General features: G+C 45.0%; 1 protein-coding gene across 6 annotated transcripts in view; it reads left to right on the top strand.

The window, feature by feature from the left end:
* Window positions 1-20,960, top strand: part of CEP112 (centrosomal protein 112) — a 379,853-nt gene that overhangs the window by 125,494 nt on the left and 233,399 nt on the right. For all 6 annotated transcript variants that reach the window (XM_056854861.1, XM_056854869.1, XM_056854853.1 and 3 more), the window contains one exon: window positions 16,051-16,186. In XM_056854861.1, the coding sequence (XP_056710839.1) occupies window positions 16,051-16,186 (136 nt within the window). The remainder of the gene's footprint in view (window positions 1-16,050; window positions 16,187-20,960) is intronic.

The following is a 20,960-nucleotide window of genomic DNA, read 5'->3' as shown; positions in this document are numbered from 1 at the left end:
CATAGAATCCACCCTCCAAAGCAGCCATTTTCTCCAGGGGGTCAGATCTCTGTTGTTGGAGACAAATTATTATTTCAGTAGATCTTCAGGTCCTACCTAGGCCTTGAAGCAACCACTGGGTTACCACCTGATTTGCATGACTTAACTAGGTGTAGCTGGTTGCTACACTTCAAAAGTAGCAACCGTATGAAAGCTGGTGTGGTGTAGCAGTTAGAGCTTCAGAGTAGGGTCTGGGAGACTCAGGCTCAAATCCCCTTCTTGCTGTGGAGCCTCACTGGGTGATTATGAACCATTATACTTTCATCCTAATCTATCTCACAGGGTTGTTGTGAGGATAAAAAGGAGGGGAGGAGAATAATGTAAGCTGCTTTGGTCCCCACAGCAGAGAAAGGTGGGATATATATGAAGTAAATAAATAATAAATATAGAAGATGAAAAGTAGGTTGATGAATGGCTAAGAAGGAGAGAATGAGGCAGGGAAGGCAGGGAGGATATGAGGGTTGCCAGAAGGGGAAGGAAGGAGGAAATTGGGGGGGAGTACAGGGGAAAGTGAGGTGCTCCCCCCACACGTCCTTGGGGGTTCCCTACCATGCAAGTTGGCCTGGCCCAGTGGCTGGCACCACTCTACTGGCTGAAGAACTGCACAGGTGGGCTGCACCAGCAAAGATGAAGACAGAAAAAGGAAAAGGTGCACAAAGAATCTTCTGATATGTAAACAATGTTTATGCAGTGATCTGGGATTAGAAGATTCTTTGTGCACCTTTTGATTTGTTCTGTCTTCACCACTAAACTGGGCCATAGTTGTCCTAAATAGAGGCTGCTGCAGGGAAAGAGGGAAAGCTGACGACAGGTTGTAGGTTGGCTGTTGTGTAAGAAGGAGAGAAGGAAGCAGAAAAAGGGGAGAGGCTATGGGGGATTTAAGGAAAGGGAAAGTGGGGGAGGGAGGGAGGAGATTCCCTCCCACACATCCTTGCTGGTTTTCACTTGTTTGTAAAGATGATGTTTTTCTTTTAACTTATAAATGTTTATGCAAGCAGAAAAGGTAAACAAACAAAAATCAGAAGTATTTTGTGGCTAAAGGGCCTAAAATGACTTTAAAGATGAGATTCATGCCCATCTAGAATTTATAAAACTAGTGTATAAAATTGATGAAGATTGATGAAGACATGTCTTTGAAGAAGCAAATAAGCCTGCAAGATATTCAAGATACAATATTCCATCAAACTGCCTGACAGAGCGTCAAATATTTTTACACATGCTTAAATGTGCAATATTTCTCCCAGTCTTGTTTGTGTTAATTGTATCAGTGTCTTATTCTCAATTATTTGTTTCTCATCTGCTTTCTTAGAAATATTAAGGCACTAACAGCCCATTCCTGAGCTGAGGCATACGGGGATGGCGGGGAAGAGGCGCAGCAGCACCTCTTCCTAAGCCGATTCCCGTACGCCGTTAAACAAAAAAAAAGCCGCTTTGCGTCTTTTTTGTTTGTTTAACTCGGGCCTTTCGCCCCATAGGGAACAGCGAGGCTGTGCCTGCTAAAAAGCAAGCGCAGCACCGCCATTCCCGGCGCCGGCGAAAGTGGCTGAAAGGGGGTAGGAAGCCGCCTAACCAGTGCCTCCTCCCCCACCCCACCCCTGGAACGCCCCCCTGCGCCAACTCAGCCTCTCTACGCCGTTGCCAGCGCCACGGAGAGGCCGCGCCAGCAGAGGGGCGAGGCGCGGTACCAAAATGCTTACCACCTGGCAGGACTGTCCTTGCCGCCTCCTAAAGAGTTTCGGCCCAATTCTCAGGAATGGGCTGTAAATGTCCAGATGGAGCCTGCTAATATTTGCCACATGGATTTATTTGTTTTAACTCTATTAATATATGACAATGCCACATAACCCAAAGATTTTTGCCATTGGTGGTGATATTGGTGTACTGAAGTGGAAATAAGAGCTTGGTCTTCTAAAAAAATCAAATAATTTGTTCAGAGCAAACTGGTTTCTGTGTGCATAGCTGATGGTTAAACACAGTTAGTTGCACTGAGGGCAGGCAGTTGTACCTAGTGATGGGACATCTAGAACTATATGAGATTTCTCATTTTGTTCGATATCAACAGAAATATTAGATATTAGAAATGCTGCAGTTGGATCACTTGCTTAGAATTCTGTTTCTGTAGTTATATGAGAGTCAGTGTGTATAGCAGTTAAGGTGTTGGACTTGTATCTGGGAAACCCAGGTTCAAATCCCCACTCTGCGATGGAAATTTGCTGGGTGATCTTGGGCCAGTCACACTCTTTCAGCCTCGACCCTGGCAAGTATTTAGATGGAAGAACTCCAAGAAATACCAGGGGTGTGACACTGAGGCAGGCAATGGCAAACCACCTCTGAACATCTCTTGCCTTGAAAACCTTATGAGATTGCCATAAGTCAGCTGTGACTTGATAACAAAAAATGTTAAATGAATTGGTATAAAGTGGTCAAAACCAAACGTCATATAATTTTATTAGGACTCACCAAGATATCTCAAAACAGTGTGCAAGCTTTTGAATTCTCAAGATATCTTTTGCAGGGTTGATCAAGGGTCGCACGGTCCAAGTGGCTACGGACAATGTGATAGCAAAATTTTACATTGCCAAGCAGGGGGGCACAGGGTCAATTGCCCTATGTCCAGAGGCTGTGAAGATATGGCAGTGGGCTGTCCATTACAACAGCGTCCTCATGTCCATTCACATAGCAAGTCATTCAGTTGTCGTTGCCAATGCTCTAAGCAGGCAATTAGGGGAACAACACGAATGGGAGTTAAACCCTGTGTACCGTATATACTCGCGTATAAGCCGAGTTTTTCAGCCCAAAAAAAGGGCTGAAAAAGCCGGCCTCGGCTTATACGCGGGTCAATACGGTAGGGTAGGGGAGGAGGGAGGAGGGAGGGGGCAACTTACCTCCGCCCTGATTGCCGCCGGGCCCATGCGGCTTCCCCCGGCCAGGAGGGCCCTGTGAGGGCCTCCTGTGGCCTCTGGAAGGCCGCGCGGCCGCTGCCGCCGGGCACGCCTGGCTTCCCCTGCCCTGGAAGGGCCGGGGGAAGCATCCTGCGGCCTCTAAAAGGCCACGCGGCGGCCACCGCCGGGCACACCTGGCTCCCCCCGCTCTGGAAGGGCCGGGGGAAGCATCCTGTGGCCGCTGGAAGGCCGCGCGGCCCGGCTCCCCCCGCCGCCGCCACCACCGCCTTCGCCGGGCCTGAAGGTAAGCCTGCGGGGGGGGGGGAGGGGTTATAAGCCGACCCTCGGCTTATACGCGGGTGCCTAATTTTTCCCCATTTTGGGGAGAAATTAGGCACCTCGGCTTATACGCGGGTCGGCTTATACATGGGTATATACGGTATCTCAGCACTGTATTTCAGTGGTGGGGAATACCTCAGATAGACCTTTTCGCCACCCAACACAACATGGTGTGCCCAGTGTTCTGCTCCAAGGCAGCAATAGGAAGAAATTCGATGGGAGATGCATTCCAATTTGTTTGGACTGGAGTGCTGTTTTACATGTTCCCACCATTCCCCCTGTTGATCAGGGTTGTATCCTAAATCAGGGCAGACACAACAGATTGCATTGTAATTGCGCCCTTTTGGGCGAAACGGGCCTGCTTTCCAGCTTTATTAACCCTGGCCAAGAGGAACGTGATAGAATTTCCTGATTGCAAGGACCTTCTTATCAAGGGGTTCTTGAGACATCATGACATCAATTCGCTACTCCTGACTGCTTGGAGAGTCTGCCCATGAATCAGTGGTTGCAAACATACTGTTATCCTCCCACAAACTGTCTAATAGAAAATCGTACAATGCCAAATGGCAGAGGTTTGCAGAGTGGACATGTGGTAAAGGACTGATTCCTGACCAATGTGCATTGTCAGAAGTGTTCGACTTTTTGCTATGTTTGAAAGATCTTGGCTTGACCAATTCCTCTTAAAGTTTATTTAGCAGCTATATCTGCATTCCACATAGGTATTGACTCAAACTCTATATTCTCCAACCCACTTTCAAAGGGGTTCCTGAAACGCCTGAATAATGCATACCCGCCCGTGTCCCTTCCTTTGCCGCAATGGAGCCTTTTCTTGGTACTGGCTCACTTAATGGGTGCTCTATTCGAACCTATGGTGACATGTGAATCACTCACCTTTCATTCAAGACTGTGTTTTTCGAACCTATGGTGACATGTGAATCACTCACCTTTCATTCAAGACTGTGTTTTTGGTCGCTATTACATCAGCCAGGAGAGCGAGTGACCTATCAGCTCTCCGGTTTGACGCTCCTTTCATTAAATTCCACAAGAACAGGGTGGTTCTGCATCCTAGCCTCTCCTTTTTACCCAAAGTGGTTTTGTCTTTTCACTTGTCACAGGACACCGTTTTGCCTGTATTTTTTCCTTGCCCCGAAACTGCAGCGGAAAAAAATCATTGCACATGCTGGATGTTAGAAGGGCACTGTTGTTTTATTTAACTAGAACTGCAGATTTCAGGTTAAACAACAATCTCTTTGTGTGGTTTAGACGGCCAGATAAAGAGAAGGGCGCCTCTTCTCAAATGCTCTCTAGGTGTAACACGTATACAATTAGGTTGGTGTATGAGAGGGCAAATATTGAATGCCCTATTCAACTTAAAGCACACTCTACCAGAGCCCAAGCTGACTCTGCTGCCTTCCATTCCAGTATTAATCTTCGGGACATTTGCCAGGCAACGACTTGGTCTACTCCATTGATGTTCATCAGACACCACTCGATGGATGTGGACACCAGAAGAGAAGTAGCTGTGGGAAGAACAGTGCTACAGTCACTATTTCACTGAGGTGCCTACACCCACCTCCTCAGTAAGCGAGCTTGCTACTCTCCAATGTGGGACTGCACAGAAGACACGGAGATGAAAAACAGAGTTGCACTTACCTGTAACTGTTGTTCATTGAATGATCTTCTGTGCAGGCACACATCGCTCCCTCTGACCCCGCTGTGGGATATAGAATCATAGAATCATAGAGTTGGAAGGGACCACCAGGGTCATCTAGTCCAAACCCCTACACAATGCAGGAAATTCACAACTACCTCCCCCCCCCACCCCCAGTGACCCCTACTACAAGTCCAGAGGATGGCCAAGATGCCCCCCCTCTCATGATCTGCCTAAGGTCATAGAATCAGCATTGCTAACAGATGACCATCTAGCCTCTGCTTAAAAATGTCCAGGGAAGGAGAGCTTACCACCTCCCAAGGAAGCCTGTTCCACTGAGGAATCGCTCTAACTGTTAGAAAATTCTTCCTAATGTCTAGACGGAAACTCTTTTGATTTAATTTCAACCCATTGGTTCTGGTCCGACCTTCTGGGGCAACAGAAAACAACTCGGCCCCATTCTCTACATGTCAGCCCTTCAAGTACTTGAAGATGGTATCATATCACCACTCAGTCTTCTCCTCTTCAAGCTAAACATACCCAGCTCCTTCAACCTTTCCTCATAGGACTTGGTCTCCAGATATTTATTTAATATCTTTATAGAGTTCTCCACGGCGGCAGGTAGGAGGACTGAGGGAAAAGTGCCCTCCCCAGGTCAGGTGAATAAGTGGGAAGAGGCAGCACTGGGCAGGGGGAGGGAGTGCTTTGCGGAGCCGAAGGCTCTCTAGAAGCTAAGAAAAATCTTCTCTGTGGCTGGCCTGTGCTTTCTCTGTGGCCTCTGCCTGCACAGAAGATCACTCAATGAACAACAGTTACAGGTAAGTGCAACTCTGTTGTTTTTTTCTTGACAACATTCAAAGAACCAAATATTGTTATCAATGTAGGAACCTATGCATAATTTTGAAAAGATTATATTGTGTTCACTTGGGTTTCTAATGTTGTATGTACCTATATTTCAGCCTTTTAAAATCAGTAGTTCAGCATTAGACATTAAGAATCAGTAATTCAGGGCAGAAAAGTTTGAAAATACAAGTAGAGTCACCCATTCGAATTTTGTTGAATTAATGTCATAACTGATGCATTAACAGTTTTCTCCAAAATGTCTTGAAAAGCTCCCTGTGTGTTTAGTCTGACAAACTGGGCAATAAGGTCTGGTGAAGGGGATATGTTCATTTTCATGGCTTCTGTGCAGTCCCACATGGGACTGCGCATGCACAGAGCCAGCCCCGGACAAGATTTAAAAGCTTCCAGAAGAGTCAGCTCCTACGAAGCTCTCCCCTCCCCTCTGTAAGTGACCAAGCCCTAACAGCTTTTCCCGCCCAAAGATCATGTGATGGAGGGGTGGGGAGCATTCTTCCCTCAGTTTTCTTTCTGCCACTGCAGAGAAGACTTATTGTGAGTTTCTGCGTTGAATTTCTGAGGTGACCTTTTCAGAGTGTCTACTTTGATTCAACAATCAGTTTTCCTTTCTTTTTTCTTTTTCTTTTTTACTTGCTCGGTTCTTGTTTGGGCCATGGTGTTGGTTAAGAAATGTCGTGGCTTCTTACTGCACCTGTGCCCTCTTTACCCCCAATGCCCGACAAAAGCTGTTGACTAAACTCAAGGCCACACTCTGTGAGAAATCTCTTTGCCCGGAGTGGCCTGAGGATCGAGTTGGGGCACCATGCTCCCCTGCCTTTTTGGTTTCCTCATGACCTGCCAGCTTCAGAGGAGCATCGGGCTTCTTCTGAGCCGCTATTGACAATAGTTAAAAAGAAGAAGCATTCATCTTCCCCCATCAAAGGTAAATAGTTAGAGTCTAAGTTGGTTGGTACTGTTCGAATCCAGTCAGAACCATCAGCGTTGGTGGCCGCTCAGTGTTATTCACTGCCCAGATCTCCGAGTCAACAACACTCCCTATCAGCTGTACCTGCTGTTCCATCTACTGCAGCTTTAGAGGGCCACTCCAATGGCAGATGTCGTACTCTGGGCTGTAACTCGACTCCTCCCATGGGCAAGATCCATTCTCCTCAGCACTATTTGCCTTCGAGACAGCATTCGGGTTCCCCGAGATGGCGTTCACCTTCTTGATACGTGGGTCTTTGACCCACAGGGCTGACTCCCCCTCTCCCTGTGAGCGTGGCTGAAGCCCAGTTTCTCACCTGCAGAATAATGTTTTACCTGCTATTAGGTGTCTTTGTATCCCTTCACTAGCGGGCATGATTTACATTTCTCATCCTCAGATGAGGATGTCATTGAAATACCTGACGTAGTTTCCGATGCTGAAAAGGCTCCTTTGAGAGACTCGCTTAGGTCAGACCAAGACAGGGCTCCCTGCAGATGCTGCCCTCCGCCCTGGCATTCCAGTTGCGGTTATTATGACCATCACCATCGAGATTGGCGTGAACCCATGGTGGCACCGAAAACAACTTCTTCAGCTCCGAGCGCCTTCACTCCAAATGCTTCAGCTGCACATCGACGTCATGTCGATGTTGGGGCCTTGGCTTTGTATCAGAGGCAAGTCAATACTAGATCTGACCAGGAGGATGAAGTCGATTGTGGTTCAGAGGTCAGATCCGAGGACACCTCTCTCCCTTCCCCAGATGACGCCATGGGCAATCCCACACCGGTTTTACCCACAGAAGACCTCTTGTCTTTTTTTCCAAACAATTGCTCCACATGACAAAGGCTCTCGGGCTTGAAGCTACCCACTCAGCCCAGAGGCCTTTGGATCCAATTATGAGAGTCCTTTACAGCCCTGACTCAGGGCCAGCTAAACTCCCCATTGTCAAGGGTGTTAGAGATGTAGCCATGGCAAGCTGGGAAAGACCAGCTTCGGTGGTGGCTTCCATTAAAAAGATAGAAAACATCTACAAAGTGGCGGAGGAGAGGTGTGACTTCCTATATAAACACCTATATATAATAGCTAACTCTATTACAACAGAGGTTCTTGCTGCCAAGTATAAGTCCAGCACACATTTGGCCCCCTTGGACAAGGAGGGCTGCCAGCTTGATGGCCTTGGCTGAAAATTTTACTCATCTGTGGCCTTGGGTCTCTGTATTTTCAGTTTTGGTGCCCTAATGGGTCGTTATCAGATGTCCCTATGGAAGAGAGTTTCAGAGGTGATAGAGTCTCTGCCTGATGGTAAGAAAACCCTCTTGAAAGTTCTTCAGCTCAAGGGTCAAAGGCTGGGGAAACACCAGATAGCTGCCTCTAGGCACATGGCAGAGTGCTCAGGTAGGGCTATAGCCTTGAGCGTTGTCCTCAGGAGGCACTCCTGGCTTCATTCGTCCTCCCTCATCCCTGATGTTAAGGCCAGGGTGGAGGACCTACTTTTTGACACAAAAGCGCTCTTTTATGAGCAAACTGATGACACCCTCCATAATTTGAGAAAGCAAAAGGCTACTGCCAAATCCCTGGGAGTTACCCAATCTTCAGGACCCTCCTATAAACTGAGGCCTTATAACAGGCAGGCCCTCAGATTTTACATGGGCAGGTTTAATAGAAACCAGTGGTCAGGGTACCAACCACCTTAATCCCCTTACCCTAATCCCCCAGCAGGGGAAGAGGTACGCACTCAGAAACAAAAATAGAAAGAGAGGTTATTCCCCATGTGATCAAGTCCCCAAAAAAGGTTCAGCGTGACTAGAATGTTTGCCTCATGTTCCAATGTTTTTCGAAAGGCTTTATTTTTTCAGTAAATGGTTGAACACTGCTACCGACTCTTGGGTGTTGAATGTTATACAGTTTGGTTGTTACCTGGTTATACAGTTTGGTTGTTACCTGGAGTTCTTTTCAGAACTGACCTGCAGCGTCCCACTTCCTCATAGGGGTCCTGATCCTCCCGACTGCTTAGGGAGGTAGAGGGCTTGCTGGCCAAGGGTGCAATTCAGATTGTCCCAGCCTCTGATGCCCACTATGGTTTCTACTCTAGATACTTCCTGATAGACAAAAAAGGTGGAGGCAAGTGTCCTATCCTGGACCTGAGGTCTCCTAATAAATGTCTGCAAATTCAGAATGCTTTTCTTGACTGAAATTTTGTGTCTCCTTTTGAGGAACATGTGGTTTTCAGTCCTGGACCTGAAGGATGCCTTCTTCTATGGGGCAGTCCACCGTGCCAGTAGAAAATTTCTCAGATTCTACTGCAATGGGACAGTGCATGAGTGCTTTGTACTGCCATTTGGTTTTACCACGGTATCTAGAGTGTTCCCTTTTTTAAAATAAAGTTTTATTGAGATATGCAGAACACTACAGAATATGTCAAAGTACATAAAGCATACTAAAACACAATATACAAAAAGAAACAAGTGAAAGAAAAAGAGTGTTCGCAAAGATGGTGGTTGAAGTAGTAGGTTTTTTGACCATTAAAGGCTGCACTCTGTTTCCCTATCTAGATGACTGACTCATTGTAGCCAGTTCTGAAATGGACCTTAACCATTCCATTTCCTTGATAACAGATACCGTGACAGATCTTGGATTGGTGGTTAACTATAAAAAATCTAAGCTAGCCCCCTCTAAACGTATCTAGTTCATAGGGGCTGTGTTGGATGCCTATAGGGCTACCACTTTTCTGCCCTTAACTAGGGTGAGAGCCTTTCAGAAGATGGTACATGTGTTTTCCTCTCATCGCTACCAAAAGGCAGTTACTATCCAAAAACTGCTGGGACTTATGGCCCACGTTAGTTCCCTATACCAGGTTGCAAATGAGACCTTTACAGAATTGGTTTATCAGAACGTTTTGCATGAATATTGGCTCTTAATGGAAGAGATTATCAATCCCAAGGTCAATCATTAAGTCGCTTATGTGGTGGTCTCAGGAACACAACCTGCTTCATGGAGTGGGTTTTGGTGTTATTAATCATGACTTACAAGTTTTCACTGATGCATCCTTAGGGGGGTTCAGTGCCCATTGTGGGGGCCTGGTTGCTAAGGGGCAATGGTCGCCCAAACAGGCGACTTTACATATCAACATGCTTTAAATGATGGCAATTAGATACACACTTCTTTTTCAGACATCCTCGCAGGGAATGCCATGCTGGTCGTCACAGACAACACGATGGCCAAGTTTTATGTAAACAAGTAGGGAGGCACAGGCTCCCTTGATCTATGCCAGGAGGTGACAAGGATATGGAACTGGGCAATTGATCATAGAGTTGCCATCACCGCCATACATGTTGCAGAGTTTGCCGATATTACAGCAGATGCCCTCAGCAGGGACATTTCATCGGATCATGAATGGTCTATCCATCATACTTTCATAGACCCAGTGTTACAAAGATGGGGATGGCTGGTCATAGACCTATTTGCAACTTCCTTGAACATAAACTGCCCTCAGTTCTGTTCAAGGGCCGCAGGAGACCCATCATCCCTGGGTGATGCTTTTCAGCTATGTTGGACAGGGGCACTAATGTATGCCTTCCCACCTATCCCTCTCATTCTCAGAGTGGTAGGGGAAATCCTGACAGACAGGTCAGCCATGATCCTGGTGACACCATTTTGGCCAAAGAGGCTGTGGTTTCCAACCCTGTGGTCCATATCCCTGGAGAGACACATGGTACTTCCAGAGTCCCTGAACTTCTTGTCTATAGGTCAGGTACTACACCACAATCCAGGAACATTGCACCTGACAGCTAGGAGGATCTGATGGTAGCCCATGGCTGGATAGTGTCACTGAAGTGTTATTGCCCTCACGTAAACCATCTGCCAGGCGGTCGTACAATTTTAAGTGGACTTGGGTCACCTCATGGGCTTCTCAGGAGGGTGTTGCACCTCAGAGTTGTCAATTGCCCTTAGTTATTATATACCTCTTATCTCTCAAGGACACAGGTTTGTCCAACTCCATTAAGGTCCATTTAGCGGCTATATCCGCATTCCACAATGGACTTGATTCCACGTCTGTGTTCTCCAACAAGCTGTGCAAGAAATTTTTGAAGGGTCTAAATAACTTGTTTCCCCCCGTTAAAGCCCCACTGCCTCAATGGAGCTGATCTCTGGTACTCTCACACCTGATTTCCAAACCCTTTGAACCCATGGCATCATGCAATCTGTCTTTATTGTCATATAAGACAGTATTCCTAGTGGACATTACATCCACCCGTAGGGTAAGCGACCTCAGAGCATTGAGACATGACTCTCCATTTACACGATTCTTCCCTAATAGGGTAGTGCTCAGAGCAAGTTTATCTTTTCTACCTAAAGTGGTTTCCAAATTTCATTTGTCCCAGGTCATTGTCCTCCCCACTCCCCCCCCCTCGATCCACAATCACCATCAGATAAGCAATTTCACCCACTAGACATACGCAGGGCCTTGCTGTTTTATTTAGACAGAACCAAATGTTTTAGGTTAGATAATAACCCTTTTATTTGCTTTCGTGGTCCCAACAAGGGGAAAATGGTCTCCACTCAATCATTGTCCCGATGGGTGTCTGCAGCTATACACTTGGCATACGAGTCTGCGGGGATGGAGTGTCCAGCCCCAATACACGCGCACTCCACCAGGGCTCAAGTGTCGTCTGCAGCTTTCTCCTCCTATCTCAACATCCAGGAGATCTGCAGGGCTGCAACTTGGGCAACTCTGGTTACTTACATCTGGCACCACGCCATCGATGTGGACTCAAGGGCAGAAGCCTCTGTGGGGAAAGCAGTGTTGAATTCATTCTGATGAACAGCACACACCCTCCTCCACAGTAAGTGAGCTTGCCATTCTCCCATGTGGGACTGCAGAGAAGCCATGAAAATGAAAAACAGTATTGCACTTACCTGTAGCTGTTGTTCATTGAATGGTCTTCTGTGCAGGCACACATCCATCCCTCCTTCCCCGCTTTGGGCTGTCATCACAATCGTGTGGATTCCCTGCAGGGGCAATTGGAGAACTGAGGAAAGAGTGCTCCCCACCCCTCAGTCATGTGATCCTTGGGTGGGAAAAGCCATTAGGGCTTGGTCACGTACGGAAGGGAGGGGAGTGCTCCATAGGAGCTGACTCTTCTGGAAGCTTTTAAATCTTCTCCGTGGCTGTGCCCGTACAAAAGACCAACAGTTACAGGTAAGTGCAGCACTGTTTTTTCTCTTGTTGCATTAAATCTTACAATATTGGCATGTATTGCAAAGCATTTTTAAAGTATCTTTTAACTTTGGTTCTTGTAGGTTATCCGGGCTGTGTAACCGTGGTCTTGGAATTTTCTTTCCTGACGTTTCGCCAGCAACTGTGGCAGGCATCTTCAGAGTAGTAACACTGAAGGACAGTGTCTCTCAGTGTCAAGGGTGTAGAAAGAGTAATATATAGTCAGAAAGGGGTTGGGTTTGAGCTGAGTATTGTCCTGCAAAAGTATTGTCCTGTAAGTATCAAGATAATGTGCTAATGAGGGTATGGTATGTTAATATGGAACCATTGTATCCTGAAGTGATCTGTTAATGTGTGTAATCCAAAACTAATCTGTATGGCTATTGTTGAATGTTGTCTTTGTCTGGAGGTTTTTCAGGGCAGGAAGCCAAGCCTTATTCATTCTTAAACTCTCCTCTTTTCTGTTAAAGTTGTGCTGATGTTTGTGAATTTCAATGGCTTCTCTGTGCAATCTGACAAAATAGTTGGTAGAATTGTCCAGTCTTTCAGTGTCTTGGAATAAGACCCTGTGTCCTGTTTGTGTCAGTCCATGTTCAGCCACTGCTGATTTCTCAGGTTGGCCAAGTCTGCAGTATCTTTCATGTTCTTTTATCCTTGTTTGTATGCTGCGTTTTGTGGTCCCGATGTAAACTTCTCCACAGCTGCAAGGTATACGATATACTCCTGCAGAGGTGAGGGGGTCTCTTTTGTCTTTTGCTGATCGTAGCATTTGTTGTATTTTCTTGGTGGGTTTAAACACTGTTTGTAGGTTATGTTTTTTCAAAAGTTTCTCCATCCTATCAGTGACTCCTTTAATAAATGGCAAGAATACCTTTCCTATGGGAGACTGTTTTTCTTGAGTTTTCTGATTTTTGTTTGGTTCAATGGCCCTTCTGATTTCATTCTTGGAGTAGCCGTTTGCTAGCAGTGCGTGATTTAGATGGTTAGTTTCTTCCTTGAGAAACTGTGGTTCACAGATCCGTCTTGCACGGTCCATTAATGTTTTGATTATTCCTCTTTTCTGTCGGGGGTGGTGGTTGGAGTTTTTGTGTAAGTAGCGATCTGTGTGAGTTGGTTTCCGGTAGACCTTGTGACCTAACTGAAGGTTTGATTTACGGATGACAAGGGTATCAAGAAATGGGAGTTTACCCTCAATTTCCTTTTCCATGGTAAACTGAATGTTTGGATGGATATTATTAAGATGGTTTAGAAAGTCCATTAATTTTTCTTCACCATGGCTCCAAATGGTAAATGTATCATCTACGAACCTGAACCAGACTGTAGGTTTGTAAGGTGCTGATTCTAATGCTGTCTTTTCAAAATATTCCATGTAAAAGTTTGCTATTACTGGACTGAGTGGACTTCCCATAGCTACTCCATCAATCTGTTCATAAAATTCTTGATCCCATAGGAAATAACTTGTTGTCAAACAATGGTGAAATAAGGCTGTTATATCTTCTGGAAAAATCTGGTTAATCAATGAGATTGTGTCTTTAACTGGAACCTTGGTAAAGAGGGATACAACATCAAAACTGATTAATATATCCTTTGGATTGAGTCTTAACGGACTGATTTTGTTGATGAAGTGAGTTGAATCTTTGATGTAAGAAGTGGTTTTTCCAATGTGGTCCTGTAGGAGGGTGGTCAAATATTTAGCTAATTCATATGTTGGGGAACCAATGGCACTCACGATGGGTCGGAGTGGAACGGAATCCTTATGAATTTTAGGTAGTCCATATAATCGTGGTGGTTGTGCTTCAGTCTTGCATAGTTTTCTGTGTGTGTCGGGATGAAGAGTGGAATTCTTGATCAGAATGCTAGTTTTCCTGGTAATTTTGCAAGTTGGATCAAAATTACCAGGAAAACTAGCATTCTGATCAAGAATTCCACTCTTCATCCCGACACACACAGAAAACTATGCAAGACTGAAGCACAACCACCACGATTATATGGACTACCTAAAATTCATAAGGATTCCGTTCCACTCCGACCCATCGTGAGTGCCATTGGTTCCCCAACATATGAATTAGCTAAATATTTGACCACCCTCCTACAGGACCACATTGGAAAAACCACTTCTTACATCAAAGATTCAACTCACTTCATCAACAAAATCAGTCCGTTAAGACTCAATCCAAAGGATATATTAATCAGTTTTGATGTTGTATCCCTCTTTACCAAGGTTCCAGTTAAAGACACAATCTCATTGATTAACCAGATTTTTCCAGAAGATATAACAGCCTTATTTCACCATTGTTTGACAACAAGTTATTTCCTATGGGATCAAGAATTTTATGAACAGATTGATGGAGTAGCTATGGGAAGTCCACTCAGTCCAGTAATAGCAAACTTTTACATGGAATATTTTGAAAAGACAGCATTAGAATCAGCACCTTACAAACCTACAGTCTGGTTCAGGTTCGTAGATGATACATTTACCATTTGGAGCCATGGTGAAGAAAAATTAATGGACTTTCTAAACCATCTTAATAATATCCATCCAAACATTCAGTTTACCATGGAAAAGGAAATTGAGGGTAAACTCCCATTTCTTGATACCCTTGTCATCCGTAAATCAAACCTTCAGTTAGGTCACAAGGTCTACCGGAAACCAACTCACACAGATCGCTACTTACACAAAAACTCCAACCACCACCCCCGACAGAAAAGAGGAATAATCAAAACATTAATGGACCGTGCAAGACGGATCTGTGAACCACAGTTTCTCAAGGAAGAAACTAACCATCTAAATCACGCACTGCTAGCAAACGGCTACTCCAAGAATGAAATCAGAAGGGCCATTGAACCAAACAAAAATCAGAAAACTCAAGAAAAACAGTCTCCCATAGGAAAGGTATTCTTGCCATTTATTAAAGGAGTCACTGATAGGATGGAGAAACTTTTGAAAAAACATAACCTACAAACAGTGTTTAAACCCACCAAGAAAATACAACAAATGCTACGATCAGCAAAAGACAAAAGAGACCCCCTCACCTCTGCAGGAGTATATCGTATACCTTGCAGCTGTGGAGAAGTTTACATCGGGACCACAAAACGCAGCATACAAACAAGGATAAAAGAACATGAAAGATACTGCAGACTTGGCCAACCTGAGAAATCAGCAGTGGCTGAACATGGACTGACACAAACAGGACACAGGGTCTTATTCCAAGACACTGAAAGACTGGACAATTCTACCAACTATTTTGTCAGATTGCACAGAGAAGCCATTGAAATTCACAAACATCAGCACAACTTTAACAGAAAAGAGGAGAGTTTAAGAATGAATAAGGCTTGGCTTCCTGCCCTGAAAAACCTCCAGACAAAGACAACATTCAACAATAGCCATACAGATTAGTTTTGGATTACACACATTAACAGATCACTTCAGGATACAATGGTTCCATATTAACATACCATACCCTCATTAGCACATTATCTTGATACTTACAGGACAATACTTTTGCAGGACAATACTCAGCTCAAACCCAACCCCTTTCTGACTATATATTACTCTTTCTACACCCTTGACACTGAGAGACACTGTCCTTCAGTGTTACTACTCTGAAGATGCCTGCCACAGTTGCTGGCGAAACGTCAGGAAAGAAAATTCCAAGACCACGGTTACACAGCCCGGATAACCTACAAGAACCAATGAACTCTGACCGTGAAAGCCTTCGACAATATCTTTTAACTTGTTTTAATGTTTAATAACATTAAAAGATTAAAGAAAAGCATTCTGTATGGCACAATGAAGCTATTCCTCTCTTTAGGTGAGAACTTTGCAGAAAGGGTAACTTTCTTGAGATCCCTGTTCTATGTTTAAATATTTCTCAATTCAGTGAAACCAAGTGAAAAATAATCTCTATTTTTTTTCATCGAATTTGTTACTCTCCTCTTCAAAGTATTACTAAGTGAAGTTTGGCATAACTGGACAGGAAATTGAAACCTGAATAGTATTTTTAATGGAGAGGGTTAAAGGCCTTTCTTTTACACAAGCACACATGTTCTTTTATTTGATACTTGACTTGAACTATGAAATATTTCTCTGAATTTCTAGAGAGAAGGAGGAACAGTTGACTCAGATGATGCAGGTACAGACGCTTCAGGCCCAGCAGGCTGATGCTGCCCTGGAGGAGTTTAAGCGGCAGGTGGAGCTGAACTCAGAAAACATCTATGCTGAAATGAAAGAGCAGGTGAGGAGGTCACAATGCCAGCCTTTCCACAGCTCACTGTCTCAGTGGGATAGCATATTCTCATTTTATAATGCCAGAGACATGCTTCTGTTGATAGTGGTACATCAAACTCTTTTACAAATTAGTGGCTAAGCCAGCAAGCCGGGGGGAAAGGATGTTAGCTGATCATTCATCTTTATAACAAAGCCAAGATTGTGATTACTGTGGAACTATCCATAGTGGTATTACTGATGTGGACTTTCCTAAAAGTTCAAGAATAAATTATTAGTTTGTTCATTGTTTTGGATTAGGCCCTAATCTCTGATTTTCACACATCTGTTTCTTTCCTTTTAATGGGGAATTTCCTTTGGTTTTATCTGGTTTATCTCATTGTGACTATGATTTGTGATACAGACAGTGTCAAATAGTGTTCGGTAATTTTAAAATGCACTTGTATGTAATATGAGTCTTTCAGTTGAGACAAGAAGTCAGATTTCTTTTAAATAGGTCATACATATCTCTCAAAACACTGTGGCTCCCGGGGGTATTCAAAAGGACAGGAAAGTTATGCCAAGGATGGTAAATGATCCTAGATATGACACTTCTAAACCAAAAGCAAAAGTATTTTATCATCACAGTGGGCTCTATTTTCTTAGTTTGATTGCATGTCCAAATATGATTTTGTACTCCAGGGCTGACTATACCCACCAGCTGCCTAAAAGTCAGCAACTACAAAAGCTAACGGTAAAAAACTTTAAGTGATGAGCAGGACAAAAGTACAAAATAAGGGATTGAGTGCAATTGCTTCTACACATTATGTTTGCTTGAATATTTTTGAGGGCTGGGGGTCCCCGTGGCGCAGAGTGGTAAGCTGCAGTACTGCAGTCCAAGCTTTGCTCATGACCTGAGTTTGATCCCGATGGAAGTTGGTTTCCAGTAGCCGGTTCAAGGTTGACTCAGCCTTCCATCCTTCTGAGGTCGGTAAAATGAGTACCCAGCTTGCTGGGGGTAAAGGGAAGATGACTGGGGAAGACACTGGCAAACCACCCCATAAACAAAGTCTGCCTAGTAAAAGTCGGGATGTGACGTCACCCCATGGGTCAGGAATGACCCAGTGCTTGCACAGGGGACCTTTACCTTTACCATTAGGGCTGGGGTTAGGCTTCCAGTGTGGTAGGGATTGCATAGAGCTATATGAATCATTGGTTACATATGGGAACCCTGTTATGAGGGTGTTACTTCTTAAATGAACTTCAACACGCGCAAACTGTGGTGGACAATGCATGAGATTTCCCTTGGGTATTTCAGAAATGTTCTACCTCTCTGTGGCCCACCACTCAGGGAATAATTTGATAAACTAAATTAGATTGGGGACGTTAGTTAGTCTACTACTGTGATTAAGTGAACTCTAAAATTCACTACAAGTTGGTAGCTGCCACAATATATTGGATGAGCAATAGAAACAAAGAGCTGGAAGAGATCCCAAGGGTAATCTAGTCCAACCCTGTGCACAATGCAGGAAATTCACAATGACCTTCCCCTCCCCCCACCCCCCAGTGACCCCTTCCCAGAGGAAGGCAAAAATCCGCCAGGATCCTTAGCCAATCTGGCCTGGAGGAAAATTCCTTCTTGACCCTCAGGTGGTGATTGGCATTACCCTGGACATGTAAGAAAGGGTCACGAGAGCCGAGCACTGACACATCCCTTCCTGCCCTCCCTCTCATGATCTGCCAAAGTTCACAGAATCTATAAAAACAGTAGCTATCAAAATACTTTCTTTGCTGTAGATCAAGGGCATTAACATAAAATGAGACAAGCCTATAGATTGCCTCTACATCAGAATGTACATGTTTCTTAACCAAGTTGCTAAATTTATTATTTAACAGAGAAATAGAGCAAAAGGTTGTAGTCAAAGAAATAAAAAGCAAAATATTGCTTCTAGCATAATACTTGACCTAGATAATGATGTCCTATGATCCTTTAGCCTCCATTTTTTTGGCATCAGTTTCTACCTTAGGGCCAAGGCCAACGCATTTTTTTTCTGTCAGAATCTGGGTGGCCCCTAGCCAAGGGTTATTTGCAGTGGGAGTCTTGCAAGCTCTAGCTAAGACTATTTGCAGAAAAATAGGGTGCAAACTAACAGAGTAATAGGTAGAAGAGGGCCACTCAGAATTATCAAATGGCAGTACAATTGCTTAGGTAAGAAGCCGAACAAGCCTAGAAAAGTGCTACTTAGTGCAGTCAGAAACTCAGGGAGACTGATTCAATCTTGCATTGAAGGTTCTTAGACTATTTTCTAAGCTATTTTGATTAAACTAATAGTACTCTGCTCTCTTGCTGTATCCTTTTTAACAGAGAGCCCCCTGTCACATCATGATTTAATTAATAAAACTTTATAATATACTGGCATAATATACCCCAACACACATTCTCCATGCCTTGAAACCTTTCTCCTCCCTTATATGAAAATGAAGCCTTCCATGTTAAATCACAAATGGCAGTTTGCTTGGATATTCTCATTTTGGTGACTTCCTCTTCCACTTGAAAAGGTCTCATGACAAATGCATTCATCTTCTAGACCCTTTATGCTTGGTTATTAGCCGTGTGATCCCTGCAGAACTGCTCCCAGGCATCTTTTGAGTTATTCATGATTTGTCCGTCCTTCAAGGGTCATCTTGTGGCCACAGCGCAGTTGTCCCATGGTATCTAAAACCTCATTTATCACTATATTAAATTTTGTCTGGATTTCAAAGCGAGGCAATTCCTCTAAATAATTGCACTTTCGGATTTGTCTTCCCCTGCCCCCTCCCGCCCCATCCATTCCCGATTCTCCTTCCAGTCCTCCTTTTTCTCCTTCCTCTCCTGCCTGCCTCCCTCCTCTCTCACATGGGCATCATGGGGCGCGCTGGCAAGGGTGGGGGCGCAAGCCAGGAGAGGCGGCGGCGGGAGGAGGAGGAGAATCAAGACTTATAACCCCTGCAAAGCCCACGGAGTTCGTGGCTTCATCCTCGCTTGCCTCTGCCTGTCCCTGTTGGAAGGAAGGCAAAACTGAGTGGAGTGGCAGCTGCCATGGGGTGGGAATTCTCTGAAAGGGAGCCACAGGGTTTTTTTTTCCTTTTCCAGTGCTATTTAGCGATAAAACAATAAAATATTAATAACTTTAGTGTTATATCACTAAATAGCACCAGGAAAGGGAAAAACACCCTGTGGCTCCCTTTCAGAGGATTCCCGCCCTATGGCCTCTGCCACTGCACTCAGTTTTGCCTTGTTTCCAACAGGGGCAGGGGCAGGCACAGATTCTCAGTGTGGTGAAGGCTACATGAAGCCAGGAGCTCTGCAGGCTTTACTGGGGTCCTGATCTCTGTGTGGGGAGGGGAGCTGGTCAACATTCCAATCCCAGATGACTAGCCGGGTTACATTTGCAGCAGTACAGGGATTTGGGAGCAACAGGTTTTATGCTTGCATGAGAGAGACCCTCTGCCCAACTGCTCCTGATCTCTATTTTATATGTGGGCTGCACGAGCAAGTGAGCGAGCAAGCCAGTGCATCCTGCCCTGAGGAAGGCAGGCAAATTCAAAGAAGCTGCTGAGTTGCCCTTTGTGCTGGCAGGCTGCCGTTCGTTCCTTCACTCCATACATCCCCCTCTTGCCCACCTCCTTAGAGCCCCCTCCCATTGCCTCTTCTCCCCGCAGCGGGAACTGGGGAGGCAGCTGAGGCACCTCTGGGCAGAGGCAGGGAAGGAGCAAGAGGGATGGGGAAAACAGGTTGCCTTCTTTCCTTCCTTCCTTGGCCCAGTTCCTGGGAGGGTACAGTGACTCATTTTCCTCCCATCATTTTCAGAATCCCAGCTCTGTTTCTACTTTCCCCTTCTGCCTGCCTGCTCTCTCACATGGGCCCCAGCGGCACACCTAGAGTGAGAATAGAGCTGCTGGGGGAGGGAGGCACAAGCTGGGGAGAAGAGCAGCAGGAGGAAGCGAGGGTCTGGGTGTGGGGGGAGAAGAAGAGCTGAAGCAGTGGTGGCCATGGTGCGAGAAGCCTTCTGCAGCATTGTTGTTTTTTGGGAAATGGAGCTGGCTTTCCCCACAAAGGCGTCCTCCCACTCCTGACCTAGATGTTCACATAGAGCTGGCTGGGCAGGTGGTTCATTGGGGCTTTATTCATTGCCAATTTGGTCCACTACTCCAGCAGTTTCTGCAAGGCAACAAGCCCCCATGCATAGGAGATTTGTGAATCCGGATCAGAAAACTGTGCAGCTAGAGAGCAGCAAACTTCAGCTGAATAAATGGCCCAGTGTTACAGACCAAGTATGCACTGATGGACTGTTCCATAGAAAATAAGCACTGAATGAAATCAACAAATTAGCACTGCTTTTGCGAACATTTCTGAGAACATGCAGACATCATCAGCCTTTACCATTCTATGAGAAAGGAAACATAGCCAATGTTGTATATGCCTTGTTAACACTGAGATTGGACTAGCATGTTCCATGTGAGGTACCCCTTGAAGATGGTCTAGAAACTTGACCAGGGCTTGTGATGATATGATATGCACTTAAAGCCAATGATTTTCCAACTGCACTGGCTTCCAGTTTATTTCTAGCCCTAGTTCAAGGTGCTAGCTCAGACCTTAAAAGTCTTAACAGCTTGGGTCAAAATACCTGAAGGACCACCTCCATTCAACAAACTGCCTGAGCTATGAGACTGATAGTGAGATATTCCTGTAGGAATCTGCATTCTCTTTATTTACAAAGTTTATATCCCCCTTTTCTTTCCAGTTGGGACCTTCTCAGTTGCTA

The sequence above is a fragment of the Euleptes europaea genome, chromosome 1 (assembly GCF_029931775.1).
Source record: "Euleptes europaea isolate rEulEur1 chromosome 1, rEulEur1.hap1, whole genome shotgun sequence".
Classification (NCBI taxonomy): Eukaryota; Metazoa; Chordata; class Lepidosauria; order Squamata; family Sphaerodactylidae; genus Euleptes; species Euleptes europaea.
Note: the sequence above shows the minus strand (reverse complement) of the source record. Positions and strands in the feature narration are given on the sequence as shown.